This window comes from Rattus norvegicus, chromosome 18, assembly GCF_021556685.1.
Source record: "Rattus norvegicus strain SHRSP/BbbUtx chromosome 18, alternate assembly SHRSP_T2T, whole genome shotgun sequence".
In the NCBI taxonomy this organism is placed as follows: domain Eukaryota; kingdom Metazoa; phylum Chordata; class Mammalia; order Rodentia; family Muridae; genus Rattus; species Rattus norvegicus.
The window spans coordinates 75,592,215-75,617,389 of record NC_141551.1 but is presented as its reverse complement, the minus strand read 5'-3'; the positions used below and the strand labels follow the sequence as shown (position 1 = coordinate 75,617,389).

At 47.5% G+C, this 25,175-nt stretch overlaps 1 protein-coding gene and 1 long non-coding RNA gene across 3 annotated transcripts; one reads left to right on the top strand and one right to left on the bottom strand.

The window, feature by feature from the left end:
- LOC120098235 (uncharacterized) lies at window positions 1-15,630 on the bottom strand. The gene is made up of 3 exons (XR_015643088.1): window positions 15,345-15,630; window positions 3,519-3,683; window positions 1-1,397 (listed from the first exon to the last, which is right to left on the bottom strand). It is a non-coding gene; the product is annotated as an uncharacterized LOC120098235 (long non-coding RNA).
- Adnp2 (ADNP homeobox 2) lies at window positions 586-25,175 on the top strand. 2 transcript variants are annotated; one of them, NM_001437442.1, is given in 4 exon segments: window positions 586-711; window positions 9,243-9,363; window positions 14,027-14,116; window positions 20,655-25,175. In NM_001437442.1, coding segments are annotated over 3 exon segments (3,411 nt in total). In that variant the 5' UTR covers window positions 586-711; window positions 9,243-9,255; the 3' UTR covers window positions 23,868-25,175.

Sequence of the window (25,175 nt, the reverse complement as noted above, 5' to 3'; positions counted from 1 at the left end):
CACAGTGTGGTATGGATGTAACTTTAATTCTCAAAATTCTCAAAAGGTGTGACACAAATTTTCTTAAGAAGAATGATGAGTCAGGAGATCCTATCCCGTTGGCTCACCAAGATATGTCAATCATAGGCACACTGGTCCAAGTTCCTAGAGTTTCTAAGTCCTATCCTCCAATGGCAAGCCAGTATCCTCAGGGCTGGCTTCTTATTGGTTTGTAGGTATGGGCGGGGCCACCCACTAGGCTCCCACTGGCTCCACCCCCATTCCATGCAAAAGAGGGCAGAGCTCTGGTGAACCCATGTGATTGGTCATGTGGTCGAGGACGGATCGCCCCACCCCTTCAATGACGTCACAACCAACCCAAACTATCTCGAGAGCTAGCCCAGAGGTGGAGAGGGCTCTAGACCCAGGGGGTCCAGGGGAGGGGGCTGCGGCAGGCCCCACCCCCTCCAGATCCTCGAGGCCCGCGGGGTCCAGGGGCCTGGAGGGGCCCGTGAGATGAGCCCAGGGGGTCCCCAGGCACACTCTACACCCATTGGCTGGCCTCGTCGGCATGCAAATAAGGCAACGTCACTTCCTGAGGCAGCTGAGCGCCATCTTCTCTTTCTGGCGCGCGGGAGGAGGGACGGGCGCGGGGCGGGGGTCCCGCCGCGTAGGCGGAGGACGCGGCGGTGTTGCGACGGCGGCGGGACGCGGCGCTCCTCGCGCCCCGTGGTAGGTACGGTCAGCCCGGCCTGCGCCGTCCCCGATCCTCCCCGCGACCCACCCGCCGTCCACTCCTGGGTCCGCCCCGACGTCCCCACCGCTGTCCGCTGCGCTGTCCCCACTGTGGCCTGCCGCGCCGTCGCTACCACGGTGCCTTCGGAATCCCGGACATTCTAGTGCGCGGCTCGGGTCCCCTCCGCGCCCGCTCGCGGGTCACGTGGGAGCGGGGCCGTTCTGGGGAGGGGGAAGGGCGGGGACAGGGGACGGGGAGAACAGAGGAGAGGACTGGGCAGGGAAGGGGGACCTGCGGAGCCCGGGCACCGGGAACAGAGGCCGGGATGGATGGGGAGAGGGGGCGGGGCAGGGACGGGACGCCGGGCGTGGCGAGTGAGAGTGGTTGGGAGCGAAGGGAGGGTGGGCGAGGACGCTACTGGGAGGCGCGGAGAGACTCCGCGGTAGCGGGCATGGCGCCCCTCTGCGGCGACCCGGGAATCAAGCTGAAGCCTGACGATCAGTCCGTTGGCGAGGATGGCGGGATGCAGGGCAGGATTGTGGCCACGTCTGAAGCGCCGAGTTTTCTTGAAGGAGAAGCTGATCTCAGGCACTGCCGAGGGCAAAGCCCTGCCCCTTCATCCAAGATGCTGCGGCATTCGTGACTGATACGCAGATGCTGAGTGTAAAATTTAACTTTGCATCTGCCATTTTAGAGGGATTAAAATAGGTTTTATTCGCACAGTTTCTACAAAGGTTTGATTTGACGTAGTGTATTGTAAGCAGCACATAAGTTTTGTAACTATGCTTGACTTTGAACCAAAACTCGTTTGAGTGCTCAAAGTTAATGCGCTTAGGATGAGTGATCACTCCATACAGGTAACCAACCTGCAGTATACATTAGTACCGTCGTAACCTTCGCCTCAAGGGTTTTACTAGTTCGGGGCTTGGACTGGTCTAGTCTGATGTGGGAACAAGGGACAGCATGTGTAAGAAGTTATGGTAAGTGCGATGTTAAGCTCTGGTTGGAAGTCATGCATATCGCCTAGAGATGTCACAGGTGGTGGTGATGTTGGCCCCATAACGATGTCTTGGGTAGATGGAGGCCCTGGTCAGAAAATAGCGTTGACACAGTGATCCTTAGGTAGAGGTCCTTAAGCACAGATTTGTACTTAGGATAGGCAGGAAATGAAGTCATTTCAGGCTATTTTAGGCATCTCGTTGAGAAATGGGAGGAAGAGAGGTCTGGATCATTGGCTTTAGGGGATAAAAGTTAATGTAGTTTTTAGCTTGAGGTTTTGGGATTTGACGATATCTTTTTCATTTGAAATCAAGCTTTCAATGTACTGTTGCTTCATTGGTGGTCCCCTATACTCTGGGAAGGTAGGGCTTAGCTTTTCCACACCGCACCCAAATCCTTTGTCTGTTGCTAACCTGCTAGTTAGAGAAAGCAGATTGATGACGGTCAGGTGGCTAGAAAGGGGTTTTCCTGTGGGTTGAGGCAGACTTTCTGAATCACAGTGTTTGGAAGTTGCTAAAAGAAAGTCCTAATAATGGTTGGGGCATCTTACGGAGGTTTTTTTTTTAATATTTTATTTATTTATTATATATGAGTACACTGTAGCTGTCTTCAGACACACCAGAAGAGGGCATCAGATCTCATTACAGGTGGTTGTGAACCACCATGTGGTTGCTGGGATTTGAACTCAGGAACCTCGGGAAGAGCAGTCGGTGCTCTTAACCACTGAGCCATCTTTCCAGCCGCCCTCACTGAGTTTTTGATTTAGATTTTACTAATATGATGATTATGTGTAGGGCGTTACCAGTGCTGTCAACTGCTCTTGAAGTAAATTCCTTGCATTGCTTCACAGATGCAGGCAGCTGAGGCCCAGAGAGACTAGGTGGTTAGCTAGATTTTCCCAGCTATGAAGTGTTTGAGTTGGTCTCATCCAGGAAAAAGCTCCAGGACCTGTGTGCTGTGTGACCCTTGCTGTGTTGGCACCCAAGATAAACGCGTTTTAAAAATCAGATTTTGTTGGGCATGGTGGCAGATGCCTTCAATCCCAGCACTCAGGAGGCAGAGGCAGGTGGATCTTGGAGTTTGAGGCCAGTTTGGTCTGCAGAGTGAGTTCCAGGATCACCAGGGCTGTCTTGAAAAACCAAAAACCAACCAACCAACCAACCAACCAACCAGACCAAACCAAACCAAGACCCAGATTGTCTAGGAACTAAGATTTTCTGTGTCCTAAAGGGATTATCATCTGATCATCTTTCAAAATGTGAAGTATGTGTGTGCCTGTATGCTGTGTGCCCATGAGGGGAGGTGCTTGTAGAGGGGGGAAGACCAGGTCAGTCAACAAACGAGCTCTGGTGCTGGGAACTAGACCTGGGCTCTTTCCAAGAGCATGGGCTTAAACATTGAGCCGTGGCCCCAGTCATGTACATTTCTTTCCGACTGCCTAAGTGTGAACAAGGACAACAACAGACATCCTTAAGTGGATGGTGGGAGGTGGGGGGACAGGACATAAGGCTGCTACAGGTCACTAAGGGAGTGGAAGACGTAGTCCTCCTCAGGGAACAGCATACTGATTGGTTATCAAACACCAAATGGTCAGCCCTGAAGTAACATGCAGACCACTCAAGTTGTGTTTAGGAATATATGTGCATACACGTATGTATGTAATAAGTTTATGAAAAATGCTCTGAATTTGGAAGAACAAGGAATGGAATGTGGGAAGGTTTGGGGAGGAAAGGGAAGGGGAGTGATGTAATTATAATATCAAAAATAAAATAATAAAATACATATTCATCAGAACTACCCTTACCTGGGCATGACACCAAAGCAATAGAAGGAGCTCCTTAGGAAGTGTTTTGTGTAGGAGTTGGGTAGTTTGAGGTATTTCGGTGTCTAGAACAGGTTAAAAGTGTCTTTCCATAGGTGGGCAGGAAGCTCCGTTGTCTATCAGCCACTCTTTCCAGAGGTGAAGAATCTGCAAAACAGGGTTCCATTCCTCCCGATAATCCAGCGTTCTCTGTGAAGTTTAGTATCTTAGGATGGGTAAACCCTGTGACTAGAACGTTGTGCCCTTCCCAGAGTGATTGTCCAGTAGACCAGGGATGCTGGAGGAGGTGCTTGGACATTATGAAGCTTCAATAATTGCCTGTTTCACCGCTCATTTCCTCAGTTCTGTTTTTTAAACGGATAGTTCTGGGGGGGGGGGCTCTATTTTAAACCACAGTAACAACGAAGGAATGGGGGCACTTAGAGTTGAAAATGAAAGGAAAAAACCTGACAGCATTTGGCCCTGTTCCCAAGCCCTGAGCAAGTATCTATAGAAGCCCTTTAAAGCTCTCTGGTTCACGCACCCTCACTCTGTAACCCCTCTGCTTCAGAGAACCGTGAGTGCCGTTGTTTCTGACAGTAGGCCAGGACCTGGCACTTTCTCCTCCAGTGAAGAGTAGGTCTTGCCTGTGTGACTTGACACTGTTCTGTGCAAACGGTAGGTTTAACATTCTTGTTTGAGCTGAGTGGATGGGGCAGAAAGAACCACCAGTGTTTGGAGAATGAAAAGCCCTAGAAGATAACAGTGGAGTTTGAAAGAGGAAATAGCTCATTTGAGAGGACAAGTGAACATAATTGACTATGGTCTTGTCCTGCCTTGTTCTAGCTAACGTGCTCAGTCTGCCTTGCACGGTGACTGTGTGGTGTTTGAAAATGTATCAGGTTCTTCTCGATAGTATAACTTTTGAAAGTGCATTCTGTTTAAAAATTTTTACTTCATGTTCTGTAGGATTTTTGTAAAGGTCCTTTGTTTTGCACCACTAATGGTCCCTGAAGCTCCAAGACAGCCTTTCCTAGGTAAATGATCTGACAAGAAACTTAACTAACAGTTGGTCGACTCCATAAAGTTTTTCCTTGTTATCTCTGAAAGTGTCCTCTCTGTTAATCCTCAGCCTCCTCCTCCCCTGGTTTGATTCTTCTAGCTTTGAGTTCTAACAGTTGTTAGATTAGGGTATTGTTTCCTTTACCTCACTGGCGTTTGATGGGATGTTTGCCTAGAATGTGTTGGACCTCAGTCTATCCAGTCATCTGACCATTTAAAATTTAAGTTTTTGTTTACTTAGCATTTGTGCTGTTTTGTGACATTCTTTCCTTGAAGGAAGTTCAGTCCGTTAAGTGGTTGCAGCCGAGTGAAGGAGCTAGTGAAGGAGGCTTGTTGTCCTGCTGAGCCCGAGTCCCAGAGACTGCCGTCTTCTCCTTATCTAGGGGTTACAAAGGCTCTTAGAGGGTTGGGGACCCAGAGTTTTGGAAGATGGTACCAAATTGTGTTTAAACACATAAGTTATCACTCTACTCCAATTACCGGCCTGTTAAGAAAGTTACTCAAAAGTTGACTGTCTTTTTTTTAGTTAGCTAAAACATTTCCCACTTGAATTTGACTAATACTTTTTAAAGCTTTTAAAGATGTCTAAAAATTACATGTGTGTATGTGTCTGTCTTTCAGTTGCACAGAAGAGGTCAGAGGGCATCTTAGAGAAGTCAGTCTTTGGATCTTGGATCTGCAGCAAGCACATTGACTTACTCAGTCATTTCTCTGGCCCTAAAAATATTTCCTGACACAGTTACAGATTTACAGAAGAGTCACAAATGCATTACAGACAGGTCTCCCCCCAGTTACTGATCAGATGTCAAACAAGGTCTGAGAATCATCCCCCAGAGCATTCTCACAAACAGAGCATGTTCTGTACAGAGTCGTCAGGACCTAGGAAGCAGTATATTTTCCTGTCTAACCTTACACGCCTTTGAAAATTGGGGAGTTGTCCCAGTGATGTCGTTTGTAGGAAAATGATACAGATTAGAGTTGCATGGTTTAGTTTATCCTTCTTTCAGGATAGTTCCTTAGCTTTTTTTCCTTTCATGATATTAAAAATATTTTAAAATTACAATAATTTTACTTTTGTGTGTTTATTTAAACAGATATGTAAGTGTGTGCAGAAGTTAGAGGACACTGTTGATTGGTTCTCTTCTGCAGGGACAGCTCAGGGAGCCTCGCTTGGCAGCACGCACCCCACTGGCCCTCGAGAGTTCATACATCTGAAAAGGTCAAATAATTGCCTCCATGTTTGCACAGCGCACTTCCTAGTTCAACACAAAAACAAAAACTGCAGTTTCACTCAAAGGTGCCACCATGAGAATGCAGAAAGGGATGATGTTTCTCAGGACCTGATTTCTAAGCAGAATAAAAGTACATACAAGTGGTCTCTTCCTGTGTGGTCATTTTGTGAGTCCTGTTCTCTCTCTAGCCCTGCAAGCCCAATTTCAACCTCCTTCCCTGGTGTAAGCCACAGGCTCCTTTCATATTTTTGTGTTTGGTGGCAAAGGTAGACTTGCCTTAAGATATTTCTTAAAATGTAAAACTTATGGCTCTGTAGAGAGAATTGAGAAGTGTGGCCATCACCAGTCCCTAGGAGAACTTTTCTGCACCTCTCCAGTCAGTCTGTTGACTCCCCTGTAGACTTGGTCTCTTTAGATAGTTCCTGTAATGAGATGGCAGAAGGACTCCATCCAGCATCTTCTCAGAGTGTAGTGTTTTTTGCATCAGCTCCTTTTATTGTCAAACGGCGCTGCTCCCTCTGTACGTGGCACATTTGCTTATCCACGCACCATTTGATGGACACTCAATCGGGTCCCACGTTTACAAAATTAGCTGCTGCACTTGCCTTCTTCCGACCCTGACCGTGCCAGTCTGTGTCTTCATTGATTTTGGAGACTGGACCTCGCTATAGTCAAAGGTTGGTATTGGCTAGGATCTTTCAGCTTCAGCATTCTGGGCTTCTTAACAGACCTACCCTGAAGAAGGATTTGTCCCATTCTTTATCACACTTCTCAGCTTTTATTGGTCTGGGCCACCTTGAGCACTTTGTAGAGTAGAACAGCATTTTATTACCACATTCATGAGTCTGAATTAGAAATCTGTGTGGAATGTGGAGACAGCTACCCCTCTGTTGGAAGGCTGAGAAGCCAGTGGTGACTTGGTAGCTGGGACCAAACTTTGCAGAAGTCCCTTTATTGTGTGGAATTCCCACGCGGTCTTGGGTTTGCCTGTGCAAATGTAGCTGGATTCCATGAGAGTTCTTAAGAATAAAGTGTCTGGGGTTAGGGATTTAGCTCAGTGGTAGAGCGCTTGCCTAGCAAGTGCAAAGCCCTGGGTTTGGTCCTCAGCTCCGGGAAAAAAAAAAAAAATGAAGTGTCTTAGAGTTCATTTGTATGGCATGGCCTCTGCCATACTTGATTGGTTTGGTTAGAAAGTTCTGTCCAGCATTCTGTTACCTATTTCAGGTTCTGTCATAAGAGGAACTTAGGGGAGAGGCACTGCACCATACGTTTTTTTGAAAACTGCCACAGGTTATAGTCCTTTGCTGCCATGTTTCTGGTGCTTAGATCGCCTTGGTTTCGGCCTGTAGAGACTTATCCCAGCTTCTTTCCTTGTTCTGTTGACGCGGCCAGCACTGGAACTTCTGCCCATCTGTCTTTGCCTTGCTTTAGCCATGGAATTCTTTCCCTAAGGTATCCCGCCCTGCCCCTTGTTCAGTTTGAGACAAGGTCTCACATAGTACAGCTTGCCCTTGAGCTTGCTCTGTAGAGGAGAATGCTGGGAACTCTTGCCACCGCCTCTCAGGTTCTGAGGGTTTTTTTTGTTTGTTTGTTTGTTTTGGTCCTGGAACCTGTTATGTCGACCTCGCTGGTTTCAAACTCACACATCCCCCTGCCTCTGCCTCCCAAGTGCTAGGATGGGAGTGCTAGCCCCTTGATTTGTAGTAGATGGTACTATTTAGAAACTAAGATTAGGGCCTCGTGTACCTCTGCTGTTGTCTGGGTGTGCGATTGCCACCGCCTTCTCGGGGGCAGAGGTGTGGACTGAGATACGCACATTCGTGTCCGCGATGCACCAGCTCCTGTGAGTGATGCTGCGAGTTGCAAACGGCGAGGTTACCCTGCTGCCTCCCAGTTTAAGAACTGCAGGGTTTATCTGTACCTTTCTAGGTATTTTAAGTTGGTTTTATTGGGAGGGACTGTCTGCAGGTATTACATGCACTGTAATCATGGAGAAGACAGTGGTCGGTATGTTCACACAGTTAAGCATACTTGGCTAAGTTGGATTGTCTCTTCTTTTGAGGCAGACTTTTGTTTAATAGTTTAAACTAGCCTCCAACCTGTGGTCCTCCTGCTTCATCCTCTCAAGTTTGGGGATTGCAGATACGTGACATCACCCTATTTACAGATGTTTGAAAGTTGTCATTGTCCTTTCCCTTCCCTGCCACCGATCAGTTCTCTGGCCGAAGGCAGCCACTGAGATCTCCAGATAGGTCTGTCATTTCTATGTAAATGGAATTATAATTATATATACGTTTGGTTTTTTGTGTCTTGCTTCTCAGCAGACTTTCCAAGGCTGTAGCATGTGTTGCTACCTCTCTTTGTTGTCCAAACTATGGGTGTCCACAGCTTGCTTGCTTCTTTCTGTCTTCCTGCTTGCCTGCCCTCCTGCCTGCCTGCCTCCCTCCTTTCTTTCTTTTAAAGATTTGTTTATGAGCACACTGTAGCTGTCTTCAGACACACCGGAAGAGGGCATTGGATCTCATTACAGTCGATCGTGAGTGAGCCACCATCTTGTTGTGCACGGCTTTCTTAATGTGATGGATGTTGGAGTTGTACTTGAATAATTCTCTGAACACTCTTGCCTGTTTCTCTTGGGTGAAGCTGCTCGCTTAGGTGGTGGCATCTTCACGCTTGTTCCCTTGAGGAATTCAGGCTGCCTTGTGAATTGGCTGGCCTGTGTCCTCACCTTTGGCATCATGTGCCGGTTCTGATTTCCCCACGCCTTGGCAGGCCAGGACTTTAGCTTTTTAAAGTGACTCCGATGTGCGGCAGCCTTTCCTGTGTTTTGTAAAAGTATGTTCAGGTCCCTGCTCATTTAAATTTTTTCGTTTTTAAAGACACATTGTATTTTATGTGTGTTTGTCTGCATGTATGTTTGTGTCCTATACATACATGTGCAGAACAGACAGCTTCCATATGAGTTTGAGAACTGAACCTGGGTCCTATACAAGAGCAACAAGTGCTCTTAACTTTTGAACTATCTCTCTTCAACCCTGTTCAGTTATGAGTTCTTTATTCTGGATATATCAGAAATGCAATAAAAAAATCCCCTCATTTTTGTGGAATTTTTGCTTTTGGCGGTGCCCTCAGAGACATTAACTTTGTTGAAGTTTGTCTAATAGACTTTTTCTTCTGTGTGGGTGCATTTTGGTGCCACAGTGGGCTCTGGTGCCAAATCTGAAGCCATCAAAATGTGTGCCTGGGTTTTCGTCCAGAGCCTGCAGTTTGGCTTCCGTTTTAGGCTGAGTTATGATGCGGGTGTCGAGTCGAGGGCCCTTCTGTTGCTCGGGTGTCCTTTCCTCAGCACCGCCTGCCACAAAGGGACTGGATTAGCTCTGCTAAATGGTACTTGTACACATACGTTAGTTACAATTCTTTCTTCTTCTTTCAGGAAAATATCAAAAATGTTTCAAATTCCTGTGCAGAATCTTGACAACATCAGAAAGGTGCGGAAGAGGGTGAAAGGCATCCTTGTGGACATTGGACTTGACAGCTGCAAGGAGCTGCTGAAGGTGGGTGACGGGTGACAGGTGACAACGACGGGACAGGCCTCTGGGGCTGAGATTGGAGAGTTGACAAAGGGTGAAATTCTTCAAAAAATGCGGTTTCCTGAAGTCTTGAAAGACAATAGGATGGAATCTAGAGACGTAGGATGTGCCACCAGCCGCTGACGTGAGGTGACCCTTCCCTAGTCCACCAGCCACCGCACTGACGTGAGGTGACCCTTCCCTAGTCCACCAGCCACCGCACTGACGTGAGGTGACCCTTCCCTAGTCCACCAGCCACCGCACTGACGTGAGGTGACCCTTCCCTAGTCCACCAGCCACCGCACTGACGTGAGGTGACCCTTCCCTAGTCCACCAGCCACCGCACTGACGTGAGGTGACCCTTCCCTAGTCCACCAGCCACCGCACTGACGTGAGGTGACCCTTCCCTAGTCCACCAGCCACCGCACTGACGTGAGGTGACCCTTCCCTAGTCCACCAGCCACTGTACTGACTGCAGTGCTCAGAGGTGACCCTTCCCTAGTCCGCATAGGTCTCTGAACCAAATTCCCTGCAGGATGAAAGATACAAGCGGACATGTTCTCTGCTTCCACAGCCGAGGGCAAAGCAAGCACAGAAGACCGACTGTGCTGTGGTGGTGGCTTTGTCTAGTGTTCTTGAACTGTCTATGCCATCTACATCATCACTGCTATGACAGTGAACTGAGTAAAAATGAGTGACATGACCTTAATTCACCCTTGGCCTGTTGCTATGCAGTGCTAGCTCTGACATGTATGTGTATGTTGTGGAAGGTGTCTGCCAGGCCACACAGTAATCCAGTTGTAGCAAGAATTTTGATTTCTTTGGAAACTTCAGAAATGAAAGAAACATTATGGGAATGTGATTTTGTCTTAACCCCAGGTGTGGGATGCGGGGCTGCTTCAGATTGTCCACAGCAGCTGAGATTTGCCTCATGCTCTAGCTAGCAGGGACATGATTTGCTAGTCGCAGATAGTTTCTGTGATTGCGTGACATTTGGAATTCTGGGGACTTTTCAGAGGGTACATAAATGCTAGGGCCCTGAGAGTTAGGGGCTTTTGGGAGGTTGTTGGTTGTGGTCTGTTGTTTGTAAAGAAGAAGAAATCAGATATACTGACAGTGAGGATCAAACTTGTCCCAAGGAACTTGAAACCCCTCTTGGGTAACGTTCTTCTGCCTGGAGGACTTCCTTTAAGTTGTAGCGTCAGACTACATTTAGCTGTCTGTTCTTTCTCTCCCCAAAGTAAGGTTTTATCTATGGTCATGTCATAGACTTGTCATAGAGAGAGCTTTGCTGTTTTATTATGAGAACAAGGCTTGCTTTGAACTCACAGAAATCTGCCTGCTTCTGTCTGGAGTGCCTGGATTAAAGGTGTACATTACCGTGCCTGGCTATGTTGGCATTTTTGTTATGAAATTCTAACATCCTTTTTTTTTCTTAAAAGATTTACTCATTTTATGTATATGGGTGTTCTGTCTGTATTATGTATGCCGGAAGAGGGCATCGGATCCCTCTCTAGATGGTCATGAGCCACCATGTGGCTGTTAGGAATTGAACTCAGAACCTCTGAAGAACAGCTACTGCTCTTAACAGCTGAGCCATCTCTCCAGCCCCTATCTTTTTAGATTTTTAAGATATGCTTTATGTGTTTGAATTTGGTTATGTGTGTATGTATGTATGTATAGCATGTATGTGCCTTGTCCCTGCAGAGATCAGAAGAGGGCATTGGATCCCCTGGAACTGAAGCCATCATGTGAGTTCTGGGAAGCGAATTCTAGCCTTTTTCTAAGAGCAGCACCTGATCTTGCCTGTTGAGACATCTCTTCTGCCCTCCCCCATCTTTATTTTTATTTTATGTGTATTTTGAATGTATGTCTGTGTACCATTTGTACGCCTGATGTCCAAGGAGGTCAGTAGAATGTGTTGGATCTGTTTGTACTGGAAATAGGGTGGTTGTCAGCTGAGAACTGACCCTGGTCTTCTGGAAGAGGGCTCAACTCATCCTTTTAACCACTGACCTCTCTCCAGCCCCTTTTCTTCCTCCTCTACCTGCTCAGTTATCTCTGACACATGTATGTTACCTATCATTGCGTGTACTCCTGGTTTGGAGTAATATTTTACTCCTGATTAGCTAGCTGAAAGGTTTTGATTGGATACTGAACATTACTTGTTTTATGACTGCTGGAATTTTGTGTGATCTCTCACTGTGCTGGGTAGTTTTATGTCAACCTGACAAAAGCTAGAGTCATCTGAAAGAAGGGATCCTCAGAAAGAAGGGATCCTCAACTGAGGAAACGCCTCCATGAGATTCAGCTGTAGGCATTTTCTTGATTAGTGATTGATGGGGAGGGCCACCCCATTGTGGGTGGAGCCATTGCTGGGCTGGTGGTCCTGGGTTTTATAAGAATCAGGTGGAGCAAGTCATGAGGCAGAGTAGCAAGCGTTGGTGTAGGTGAAGGTAGTGTATTAATTACCATTGGCCATTAACTGTTAATTGGAATTAACTGACTCAGCTAATTTCTTTTTGATTATTAAAGGTAATCCTTGATTATAAAGACAATACTATAAACTATAAATGTTATAAAATGTAGCTAATTGTTAGGTAGAGAATGGAATTTAATTGCCATATTTAGAGAGGTTGACCTGTGTGCCATGTTGAGCTTCTGGTTTCTGTGCACATGGCCGTTGGTTTACAGGGTTTATTTCCCGTGTTTGTACTGGGTGGTAACTTTGCTGGTTCTTTGGTTAGCTTTGTCTTGTCATGAAGTGTGTACTTTACTGACTGGCCCATTCGGGACTTGGGAGTGTTACTGATGACAGGTTTATCTGGTCCTGTCATTTACCTAGCCAGTAGCAGTCATTCTCTAGTGACCAGAGGCCTTTCATCCTTTTGCAGTGTCACCTTTCCCAGCTGTCAGTAAACTTTCCAGATGATGCATCATGGCACCCCTTTCTTCGGGCTTTTCTGAGCTGTACCTTGGCCTTCCCAATTGTATATTTCTGTTCTCTGTTTTCACGCCAAACGGTTGCAGCATGCAGGTGGTTCTGTTCTGTTGCTCCCACTGTGATGATGGCCTGTCCGTGGACGTCTCATTGGCCCCTGCTCTGGGTTCCATGGTGACTCTGAGGGCACTGCATACCTTGAGTTCTGCCTGCTTTTTGACACACTTAGAAGTGATTTGTGAATGCTCCGTGGCAACTTTATAGTGCGTGCCAAGGTAAAGCAAGAATAGGTTTCACCTCCAATTTAGAAAAGTGTCAAAAGTGAACTTCAGAGAGATGGGAAGTACTCTGGCTCATTTCCCTCAGCAACTGCTGTCATTGCCTGTGAAACCGTTTTACTCAGAGCCTCTGTCTCCTGCAGCGTCTGCACAGTTCTACACTCTGCTCGGGCCCTGCCTGCTTATCCCTTCCTGGCAGTGTTGGCCGCATGTCCCTCCTGGTCGTGCTCAAGTCAGGCTGACTGGATTTGGGTTCTCTGATTTCAACTTCTCTACATCCTGAAAGCGCCTATCACAGCACTTGTCTCCAACAGGAAACAGTGTTTGCTTGTGAAGTTTTCTCATACCTGTCCTTCTCAACTGTGAAACTGAGCTTGGAATCTCTCTCACCCTTATGACAGAAGTGTTGTCTGCTTCTCCCCCATTTCTACCCTGTCAGTTGTGTGTGGATGTACCCACCCCCTTTCCTGTTGTTCCTGTGGACCTGGGGCTGGGCCTGGGGCTCCAGACAGCTGCCACTTAGCTCACCAGCTCCAGTTAGTATACTTCCTTTGTACCAATTTTCCTACCTTCTCAATGGAGCAAGGTGTGTGTGTGCGCGCGCGCGTGTGCGTGTGTGAATAAAATAACTTCTGGGGTTAGATGACTCAGCAATTAAGAACACTGCCTGTTCTCAGGTTCGATTCCCAGCATCCATACAGTGGCTCTCAATCATCTGTAACTCCAGTTCCAAGGGATCTAGCATCCTACTGTGGCTCCTGTGGACACCAGGCATACATGGACATGTGTAGGTAACACATACGTAAAATTAAGGAAAAAGAAAGGAAAAATGACTTTTGTTTTAGGTGAAAATAGAAAACACTGGCTGTGTTTAGATCCTGGCTAGAAGGTCCTTCAGTGGGCATGGTGAACACTGCATCGTGGTGAAGCAGGCTGTTGAGTGCCCGTGTCAGTTCTTCTCTGGACTGACTGTTCTCGAGCACTGCGTGAGCTTAGGGACCATTGGCCTTGCTTACATGTGAAAAGGATAGGTAACTTTTTCTTTTGGGAGAGAGAGATCTCTGTTTATTTCTTATAAAGTTGTACTTTAATGTGGACAGTTTAAACCTTTCTCTTGAGACGCATACTTTAAATGGCAGACGTCGTTAATGACTGCTTCCATTCTTTGCCATGTAGATTTATGAGAAGGCCGACTGCTTGATCGTGAAAGGAGGGATTGTGTACTCACGCGCTCTGTCGCTGAGCCTCGTGGCCTGACAGTTTCACCTTTTGATTTTTCCAGTCAGGTGTTGTTAAGGTTGCATTTGGACTTTGGGATCCTCCTGCTTCAGCCTGGTGTTACAGGCATCCACCTTCACTTCTGGTTTTAGATATTTCTGTAACTCACAATTGATACATGTTTTTTCTGTCCCCCCCCCCCCCCCTTAAGGATCTTAAAGGCTTTGATCCGGGAGAGAAGTACTTTTGTAATACATCGTGGGGAGATGTTTCTCTTTGGGAACCTTCTGGAAAGAGAGCGGTATGTACTTTGTAATTTGTTTTCATGGGGGCAAGTGAGCCGAGGCTCCCAGGCTGCTGGTTAATTGGGAGGGTCTGCTCATGAGGTGGGAAGAAGCGTAGCTAGAGTCGCTGTTGATGCTGACAGCTGTCCGCGTGCACAGTAGCCAAGTGTCATGAGAACTGACTGGAAGACAAACCTTTGCTGGTAATTCTTCTGAATAAAGGCTGTGCCATCCAGTGCCATACTCATCATTAATGGCATTCTAGTCAGTGGGAGACTGCATGTACAAAGGTGATTATCTGAGATCATAACGGAACTAAAAACACTTGTCTAGTAATGTAGGTCATAGTGTGATGTATTGCAGTTTTTGTAGGAATGCTGGTCTTTGGGGAGAGAGGGAGGGTTTGAAGACAAGGTTTCTCTGAGTAACCCTGGCTGCCCTGAAACTAGCTCTGTAGACCTTGAACTCACAGAGATCCACCTGCCTCTGTCTCCTGACTCCTGGAATTAAAGGTGTGCACCACCACTGCTTGTGAGGCTAATCTTCATAAGCTCATGTGGCTGACATAGGAAAGTATAGTGCGTGCAGCCAAGTATAGTAAATAGATAATTATGACTGTTGCTAGTTTAGGGGAGGCTTGCATTGCTACAGGACGGGGATGTGTTCTTAGAAACGTGTCATCAGGTGATTGCATTGTTGTTCAGTAAGCCACATTTAAATAAGTGTGCCTACCCAGATGTACAGGCATCCATCCATCCCAGCTTAGTCATGTATAGCATGTTGCTGTGCTGAACATGGTGGACAGCTAGTATTACAGTGGTAATTATCTGAACATCTGTTTAGAGAAGAGGTACTTCAAAAGTATTATATGTAGAAGATTTCCTAAGAGTTCATATCTGCGTAGGACCTGAGCTTGCAGATCCTCCTGGAAGTTGTTGTGGGGAAGGCAGTGGACATAGATGATGCCTACTGCCAGCTTTCTGAATGTTGTACATTTAGACTAAACTATGTTTACGTTTTCATAAATTCTTAATAGTTAATTTTTAATATTTTTACTTTATAATTTTGACCTTTTATCTTTTTGATTTGTAAGAAAATACAATTAGCTTAAAATGCAAGTATTGTACATATTCTCTCCTTATACCTTTATTTCATATGCTCTATCTACTTTTAATCTTTTGTAATATTGTGCATGCGCTCACGCACGCACACACTCAACACACTCACTCACACACATATACTCACATTCTTCTACCTAGGCCTGTTGAGATTGGAGTCAAGATTGACATCTCCTGCTTCGTCCCAGTGTCCCAGTGAGGGTCTTTGGCACTGTAGGTGACCGGCCATCCCAGTGTCCCAGTGAGGGTCTTTGGCACTGTAGGTGATGGCCATCCCAGTGTCCCAGTGAGGGTCTTTGGCACTGTAGGTGACGGGCCATCCCAGTGTCCCGGTGAGGGTCTTTGGCACTGTAGGTGATGAGCCGTCTCTTCTGATGCAGTAGCTCCCTCCTCTGGGTCACCCCGGAGTGACCATTTGGCTTACCAGTCTCTCTTGTTACACATAGAACATAGAACCAGGTTCCCATAGAACTGTAGAAGATCTAGCTCACTGTTACAGACTGATGCCACACAGAAAGGGAGCAGGGTTCCTCTGGTCGCCTGGAGCACACAGGTTATTATGACATGGGGATGACTTCCATGAAGTAGAAAAGCTTGGAGTGTTGTAGAATCATTAATTTGAGAGCTGTAGTAACTTGGGGTGTGGATTCAGTTTGCAAATCTGATCCAAACTGGGCTTCTGTTAGAGCACAAGGCTCCTTTCGCATGTGAGATCCACAGCTTGGGAACAGTGTTCGTTGAAGCCAGAGATTTGAATATCCAGGAGTATGTGGATATCATACCCCGTGTCCATGTATCCTAGACTGTCAGAAGTTCTGTGGTGCCCTCCAGCAAACCCATCAGCTGTTGACCACAGACTTCCCTCTTCACAAGCGAGAGTTGTGTTCTTTTTAACATTTATTTGTGTGTGTGTGTGTGTGTGTGTGTGTGTGTGTGTGTGTGCTTGCGTGTGCGCTTGCATGTGCATGTGATATGGAAGTCAGGGAACAGCTTGGGGGGATCAGCTCTCTCCTTTGACTATGCGTATTCCAAGGAATGAATTTGGGTTATCAAGTTTGGTGTCAAGTGTCTATCCCCTGAGCTATCTTGCAGGCCTGAGAAGAGTCTTCATGAAATGATCTCTCACTGACTCTGGCTAAGGAGCTGCAAATTAGTTCCTACAGTATAGAATGGATTGAGTATTTCCACTGAGTATTTTAAAGGAACTTTAGATGGTAGTCTTGTGAATTGTTTGAGATATATAAATACTGTGTGTGGTCACATTGCCTTCAAGAAAGACTTCTCACAGTGAAACCCTGTCTTTGTAAACCAAATAAAATAAAATAAAAAGAGATTTCTTTTTATTGAAAGAGATGTCTGTATGAACTTTATGGTCAAGTTAGTGTCAGGTTCCAAATGTTTGAGGACACGGGCTTGGAAGGTGGCTTAGTGGGTAAGTGTTTGCTATGAAAGCAAGAAGACCCGAGTTTGGATCCTTAGTCTTGACCTAAAATCCAGGTGTGGCTGTGCACTGGATTATAACCTGCTGCTATGGAGGGATAAGGAAAAGACAAAACCGTTATTGGATCTTGCTGACTACCAGTCTGACTTCAAGTTCACCGAGACGGGCAGAACTAGACACCCTGGATCCTCCTGAAACCCTTCACACACACATGGGTGTATGCACCATACACTTACATGCACACAGAACACATACATGCACACAGAACACATACATGCACACAGAACACATGCATGCACACAGAACACATACATGCACACAGAACACATACATGCACACAGAACACATACATACAGTTTGGGCACAGTTGTCTTGGGAGTACAGAGGAGAACTTAAGCGCACTAGAAGCTCAGGGCTTTCTGGTGTGTCAGAGCAGGGACGCCAAGGACACTACAGATGAGGTAAGAAGGAAGGCCCGACCCCACTCCCTTTCTTCTCATTGCTGGGCCAGCAAATGTATTGTTGGAGAGTGAATAAACTTTGTCCAGTTTAGCTTATTGACAGTGTTTGTTGACATGCTTATTTTAATAATCCAGTCTCTCTGCCTCTGTCACACACATACATGACACTCTGGCAAGGGGAATACAGGTGATCAAGCTTGGTGAGAAGTGTCCACTGAGCTGCCCTGCCGACCCAAGTTAGAGGCTTTGAGTTAGAAATACTGTGTACACGTCTGCTGAGTGGTCAGTGCTGTAGAGAGGGGACACTGGATCACAGACTGAAGGGAATGATGAAAGTTAGCTTCCTTAGTCAGGGAGTTGGTTGAAGTATCTTAGGCCTTGGAACAGGGAGCTAGGGAGAGGCCTTTGTGGTTACAGCACTTGTTGCTCTTGCAGAGGACCCAGGCTTGAATCCTTAGACCTTCATGGTGGCTCTTAACTGTCTTTAAGTCCAGTTCCAGGGAATCCAATGCCCCTTTTGATCCCTGTAGTTACCAGAGACATGCATGGCACACCTACATACATAGACATTAAACAAATCTTAAAAAATGTTAAATAAGTTATAATAATAGCTTGAGATAACAGATTTGTGTATTAGACAGCTGCTGTGCTCTGGGAAAACGGTATGCATAGTGTGTAATATTGGCCTGATATCCCCATGGTGTCTCCTCCTTTCTTTGGGGAAATGGGATTTAGGAACAGGGGCAGCATGGCAACAGGAATGTCACCAACGCCCTGGCCCATGTGGCTTATACTAAGCAAGGTTGGGGAATCGCACATGAGGCTTTGTTAGGGAAGAGGAGAGTGCCCAGCTGATAGGTTTCAGAGGTCGGACCGTATACTGTAGAGGCTTGGGGCGTATGCACACTTGATTGGAGATGACACCATGCGGAGTCCTGACCACCCTGAGTGAAGAGAGTACTCAGGTTCTGATGTCTTGTCTGCTTTGCGTTCTTTATGGATAGACACCTTTCTTTTCCATGGGTAGGTGTCTCCAGCCCGCACTGCCAGGCTGTGAGCATGTCCCCATTGCCTTCCAGGGAAGCCGTCCACCCACTAGGAACATGCGTGTCCTTGAGGGACTAGGAATATGCGTGTCCTTGAGGGGACAGTGGCTGTGGTTCAGTCTCCATCTTGCTGCTGATGGGTGATGTGAGCCGTTCTCCTTTGTTGACTTGGCTTTCAGAGATATCCTTTGAGAAGCTTTGTAAAATCTGTTTTGTATTGAGACTTGTACCTGTTCCTTGTGTTCTGGGCACCTGACCTTTATCAGGTGTTTATAGGGCCTGCTCAGCTGCTCATATGCTGCTTGAGAACTGAAACCTTTGGTGGCGTCTTGAAGGAGCTGAAGCGTCCTGCTCCCTCCCATGGAGTAAATTTTATCATCTTCTCCTTTGTTGGTCCTGCTACTGGGCCTTTCAGAACCTTGGCCACCCTTGAGATTTATTCAACACTGGTAGATAGAGCAGGCGCGCGTTACCACATCCCTTGGCCTGTGCTTGACGGCCAGCAGGTAGACGACTCTGTGCTTGACGGCCAGCAGGTAGACGACTCTGTGCTTGACGGCCAGCAGGTAGACTCTGGTTGAACTACACTGTACTTCACCTTAGTTTTGTTGCCTTCGATTCTGAAGTAAGTCTGGGTTCCAGATACGTTAAATCTGAAAGGGTGCGTGTTTCGGGAACATTGGAAGTTTGCTTTCTGCTTCCTCTTCAGTCTGTAGCCTTCACTTTGTGACTGTTGCCTGAGACTACTGAAGGTCCTGAAATCCTAGAACCCAGTTTCACTGGGGACTGAAGGTCATTAATAAGATGTTGAATTGTGCGTCTACCTTATCAGACCCGAGTGGAGGGACAGTTTCGGAGGGAGTGGAGTGGGCGTGTGTTTACTGGAGTGACTGAGACTGCAGTTTCAGCAAGGACGGGCCAGCTCTGGTTGCTGCTGCCACAGCCTACTGTGGGCCTCCATAGTAGGTGACACGGGGAAGGGGTGCTGTGGTTTCTGTGCCCTGGTTCTGTGGATTTAGGTGAGACTGGAGGCTTCCATTCTTCCGTGACTCCAGAGAACAGGAGCCATTGTTGTAGAAGTGACGGCTCTCCTTAATGCAAGTGATTCTTGGCTCCCAAATCTGTTGAGTTTCTGCCTTGTCAGCTTGAGAACAGTTTCTTGTTTATTCTTTGAGACTTTCTTACATGTATATAATGTATTTTGATACCATCCACTCTGCCCCCTGTTCCTACTCCCCAGACCTTTCTCCTGTGACCGCCTTTGTTTTATGTCAGCTTGACATAAGCTAGAGTCCTCTAAAAGGAGAGAACTTCAATGGAGAAAATGCTTCCACAAGATCTGGCTGTGAATATAAGTAAAAAAAATCCAATCAAAAAAAAAGGTCCTGCATTCTCTTAAACAGTGATTGGCGGGTGTGGGCCCAGAGAATTATGGGTTCTGTAAGAAGGCAGGCTGAGCCCATGATGAACCTAGCACTGCCCCATGGTCCCTGCAACACTTCCTGCCCTGCCCTCTCTCCGAGATGGACTGTGACCTGGAAGTGTAAGCTGATAAACCCTTCCCTCCAGCCTGCTTTTTTGCTCATGGTCTTTTCATCACAGCAATACCAACCCCACTAGGACACCCCTCTAACTGTAACCTCCTCTTTTGTGGTGTGTGTGGTTGTCATCTGTTTGGATGATGCTAGAGATGGAATTTAGGGCCTCCTACATGGTTAGCAAGCTCTCCACTGTCGATCTTTATCTCTCACCTGTGCTTTCATTCATTCATCTATTTACTTGTCCATCACCGACAGGGTTTTACCGTGTTGCCCAGGTTGGCCTTATGCATTTTATCCTCTGGTTTCTTCTCGAGTAATTGGGATAACAAGCCTGTCTTCCTAGTTAGCCTAGATCTTAATTGTCTTGGGGAATGGGGAAAATACAGTTAAGAAGGTCTTACAGGTTGAAAGCTAGGTCAATTGTAGTTGAATTCCAAGTTTTACAGTGTGGAGTGAAGGGGAAGCAGTGGGAAGGTGGAGGAAAATAACTTATTTGCAGAATATTATAGGACATAATGGAGTAGAAGTTGAAGTGATGAGAGAAGTGGGTTTAGGTGATTACCTGGAGTCAGCAAATGAGGACTTTGGACTACATCGAGTGTCCAGAAGTTAACAGTACTTGATAGTTTCCCAAATGGTTAAGCAAAAAAAAAAAAAAAAAAAAAAAAGTGCTGAAAAGAATAGTATTTGAGACGTGAAAATGATGTGCAAGCACCAAGTACCGTGGACATGGTTTTGTTGGCGGCACAGCTCAGTTTACTCACGAGCCTTGTGGAGAGGCAAAGCAGAGGCCAGGGAACTGCAGCATGGCTCCCAGTCGGAGGCTTCCGCTGGTAGAGTGCACCGTTGTTGGCGTTGTGATGTTCGGAGTGAAGCACACAGATGAGGGGAGTATAAGGGAACCTGGTAACTCGTTCCCCTGCCTGAGACTCTCTTCTCTTTTGACAGAAATACAGAACAAAGCCCTACTGCTGTAGTCTCTGCAGGTACTCAACGAAGGTGCTCACCTCCCTCAAAAATCACCTGCACCGATACCACGAAGAGGAGGCTGACCAGGAGCTCATGATCCCCTGCCCCAACTGCCCGTTTGCCTCTCAGCCCAGGGTTGTGGGCAAGCACTTCAGAATGTTCCACGCGCCTGCGCGGAAAGTCCAGAGCTACACAGTGAACATCCTGGGTGAGGCGAAGACTTCAAGGAGTGATGTGATAAGCTTCACATGTTTAAAATGTAACTTTTCAAACACTCTGTACTACAGCATGAAGAAGCATGTGCTGGTGGCCCATTTTAATTACTTAATTAACTCCTACTTTGGATTGCGAACTGAGGAAACAGGAGAACAACCGAAAGCAAGTGATCCAGTTTCTGTGGATAAAGCCCTGCCATTTGACAAGTACTACTGTAAAAAATGCAGCGCCATCGCCAGTAGTCAGGATGCCCTGATGTATCACATTCTGACATCAGATGCACATAGGGACTTGGAGAATAAGCTGAGGTCTGTTATCTCAGAGCACATCAAGAGGACCGGGTTTCTGAAGCAAATGCATATTGCTCCAAAGCCAGTGACCCACATAGCTTTACCGCCAAACAGCAGTGCTCCGAGCATTGCAGCCCCTCCTCCTTGCTTCCAGCTTGCTTTGCCACAGAACAGTCAAAGTCCCGGCACTGTGCAGTCAGTGACTGTGGCCCCAGGCACTTCTGGGAGCCTTACACACTCACCACCTACCACGGCCCAGTCTCATGTAGCTCTGGTCTCCAGCTCTTTGCCTGTGTGCCAGAGTAGCCTCACCTTGCAGCAGTCCGCTCCCCCACCTGTCTTTCTCTCTCACAGTGTCCCACTGAGTCAGCCCGTCAGTACTTCTGTGCTGCCTCTCACTCAGCCACTTGGGCCTGTGAATAAGTCTGTTGGAACAAGCCTCCTCCCTGTGAACCAAGCCATGTGCTCCGTGAACCAAGCTGTCCGCCCTGGAGTTTTACCCCTCCCTAAGCCCATGGGGCCCATAAACAGACCTGTGGGCCCTGGTGTCTTGCCTGTGGGTCCCTCTGTTAACTCAGGGGTTCTCCAGGCTACATCTCCTGGGGTGATTTCTGTAGGTCGAGCAGTTCCATCAGGAGTCCTTCCTGCAGGTCAGGTGACCCCTGCTGGTGTGATCCCTGGGCAGACAGCCACTTCCGGGGTCTTACCCACTGGCCAGGTGGTCCAGTCGTCAGTTCTCCCTGTTGGCCAGACAGCGCCATCTCGAGTTCTCCCTCCTGGCCAGACAGTGCCCTTGAGGGTTCTCCCTGCAGGCCAGGTGGTACCGCCTGGGCTGCTTTCTCCAAACCAAACTGTCCCCTCGGGAGTTGTCCCTGTGAATCCAGGTGTGAACTCTGGTGTTCTTCAGCTCAGTCAGCCAGTAACACCAGGAGTCCTTCCTGTGGGCCCACCCGTGAGGCCTGGTGTTCTGCAGCTCAGTCCGTCTGTCAGCACCAGCATCCTGCCCGTGAGCCAGCCGGTGAGAGCTGGAACGTCCCAAAACACTACTTTCCTTACTTCAGGTTCTATTCTCAGACAGCTCATTCCAACTGGGAAACAGGTGAATGGAATCCCCACCTATACGCTGGCCCCAGTGTCCGTCACTCTGCCGGTGCCCTCCGCTGGAGGCCTTGCAGCTGTTGGACCGCCACCCCAGGTGCCGGTGCAGTTCCTGCCCTCAAGCTCGGGCACACAGATGGGCAGCTCCTTGCCCAGCCTGCCCTCGCCACAGGTGCTAGTGAGCCCTGCCCCTAGCGTGTTTGTTCAGGCTACCCCGCCTGTGGCAGATGCAAATCAGGCACTCAGACAGGCCAAGCAGTGGAAAACATGCCCAGTTTGCAACGAGCTCTTCCCTGCCAACGTCTACCAGGTCCACGTGGAAGTGACTCACACGCAGAGCGAGGCCAAGTCCAGTGAGAAGCCTGAGCCCGAAAGGCTTGCTGCATGCGCCCCATTTCTGAAGTGGATGAGAGAGAAGACAGTGCGCTGCCTCTCTTGTAAGTGCCTGGTCTCGCAGGAGGAGCTGATGCACCATTTGCTCATGCATGGCCTGGGGTGCCTGTTCTGTCCATGCACTTTTCATGATGTCCGGGGCCTTGTGGAGCACAGCAGGACTAAGCACCTGGGCAAGAAGAGACTGTCTATGGATTACAGTAACAGAGGTTTCCAGCTGGACTTGGATGCTAATGGGAACCTGCTGTTCCCTCATCTCGATTTCATCACCATACTGCCACGAGAGAAACTTGGAGAGCGAGAAGTGTACCTGGCTATCCTTGCTGGAATACACTCCAAGTCGTTGGTCCCTGTGTACGTTAAGGTGAGGCCTCAGCCTGAGGTTGCACCAAAGATACCTAACAGACAGAAGCTGACCTGCCCGTTCTGTTTTGGCACATTCATGGCTGCTGATGCCTACGAGCTGCATCTGAAGGAGAGGCACCATGTCATGCCCACAGTCCATACAATGCTCCGGTCTCCGGCCTTTAAGTGCATCCACTGTTGTGGGGTCTACACTGGAAACATGACCTTAGGAGCCATCGCTGTCCATTTGCTCCGTTGTAGAAGTGCTCCAAAGGACAGCAGCTCAGACCTGCAAGCCCAGCCAGATTTTATCGAGAGCAGTGAACTGCTGATGGTCAATGGGGAAGTGATCCCCGAGTCCACCTTTCCTCTGAAGAGAAAGCTGCCAGAAGGCCATTTAGGGCCAGAAGAGCAGGGGGACGGGGACGAGCCCCAGCTCACAGTAGACACCGATGCGAGCCCAGGTTCAGAGAAAGGGCTGAGTGCTGTGCCTTTGAAGAGACAGAAGAATGAGAGCAGGACAGAGGGGTCAGGGGCCAGTGATGACTCCCTGCAGGTGTTGGCATTAGACCCCAGTAAGTACGGAAGTCGTTCCTATGAGGAAAAGAAACAGTTCCTCAGAGACTATTTTCACAAGAGACCATATCCTAGTCGAAAAGAAGTGGAACTACTGTCCTCGCTCTTGTGGGTGTGGAAAATCGACGTGGCCTCATTCTTTGGGAAAAGGAGGTATATCTGCATGAAAGCAATAAAATCCCACAAGCCCTCTGTACTTCTGGGTTTTGATATGTCTGAGCTTAAGAATGTCAAACACAGGCTGAACTTTGAGTGTGAGTCACAAAACCTGTAGGAGAGTAAGTCTGAAGTCTCCTGACTTCCAGCCCTTCCCACCTCTCGCTCTGTTGTAAGTGTCCGAGGCCCTTCAAGGTGTCCCAGGTGCTCAGAAAGCCTGAAAAGGAAGCACACACTGCCACAGAGGAGCTGTTCTCCGCAGTTTGCGTTGCGGCTGTCTGTTTTCCTTCTGTCATGTAAATTAAATCTTTGGTATTCCATGCACGCCTTGTTTCCCCACGAGTGTCAGTGTCAATAGCAACAACCTGGAGTCTGCAGATACTTGGTTTTTCATTTTAGAGAATTTCTGCTTGTTTGAGAAACTTGATTAATAGAAAATTGAAGCGTTGCTCCCTCTTAGTTCCTAGCTGCAGCTAGTGACAGTGTGTGTTTAGAGAAGCAAGCACTCTGATGTGTATGACTCCCTAAGGACATACTTTTAAGCATTAACTTCTGCTGATTCTGTGACCGACGTTTGCTTAAGGCTACAAATTTGATTTACACCTTTTCAAGTGTCCCCTGACAGCTATTTTTTTAATATCATTATTCATTAAAAAAATCCCAGATGTTTTCCATTTATTAAAATATCCTGACTCTGAGGTCTGGTGTGTAGTAATAATCAAGTGTTGCTTTATAAATAAAGACTCTGTAGGAACAGAAATGCTTTATGGTGCACACTGTCTTTTGCTGTGATGACAAGTCATTTCTCCATTCAAAGGTAAGACATTTTTAGTGCCTTTAGACTAAACTGAAAACCCTGAGGCCCTTCCTTCTTGGAACTGCTTGTGAACAGTGGGAAGGAAGGGCCCACGATAGACATTCGTGTCTGGCTCTTGATTTAGACACAACCTGAGGTGGAATTCGGGTTTCGGGCATAAGGCGACAGGCAGACGAGCTGTGCCTGTGGTTAGAGTAGCTGGGGATGCTGTGTGGGAGTCAGGCCTTCAGATGAAGGGATGGTGAAGCAGTGAATGCTCACAATCCTGCCGATGCCACATCTTGCTTTTCCCCCTCCCTACGCGATCGGTAATGTAAAGCACCAGACTTGGTAACGAGGGCCGGCCAGCTCTGGTCCCAATCACCCTCACCCCTCCGGGTGACGCAAGCAGGGGTTGGCCCTCAGAACACGAGCTTGATGACCCTGGGAAGCGCTGCAGTGTTGCTGTATGGCGGTTTTAAAATACACTTGCATGTGATCACTGAAGTGTTGACTCGAGGCGGTTATCTGTGACTCTTGTAAATTCAGAGCCTGTTGGACCTTATTTTTTTTTTTTTTTTAATTTTCAGAGTGTCTATTTTTGAATTAAAATTTGTTAAACCACTGAAA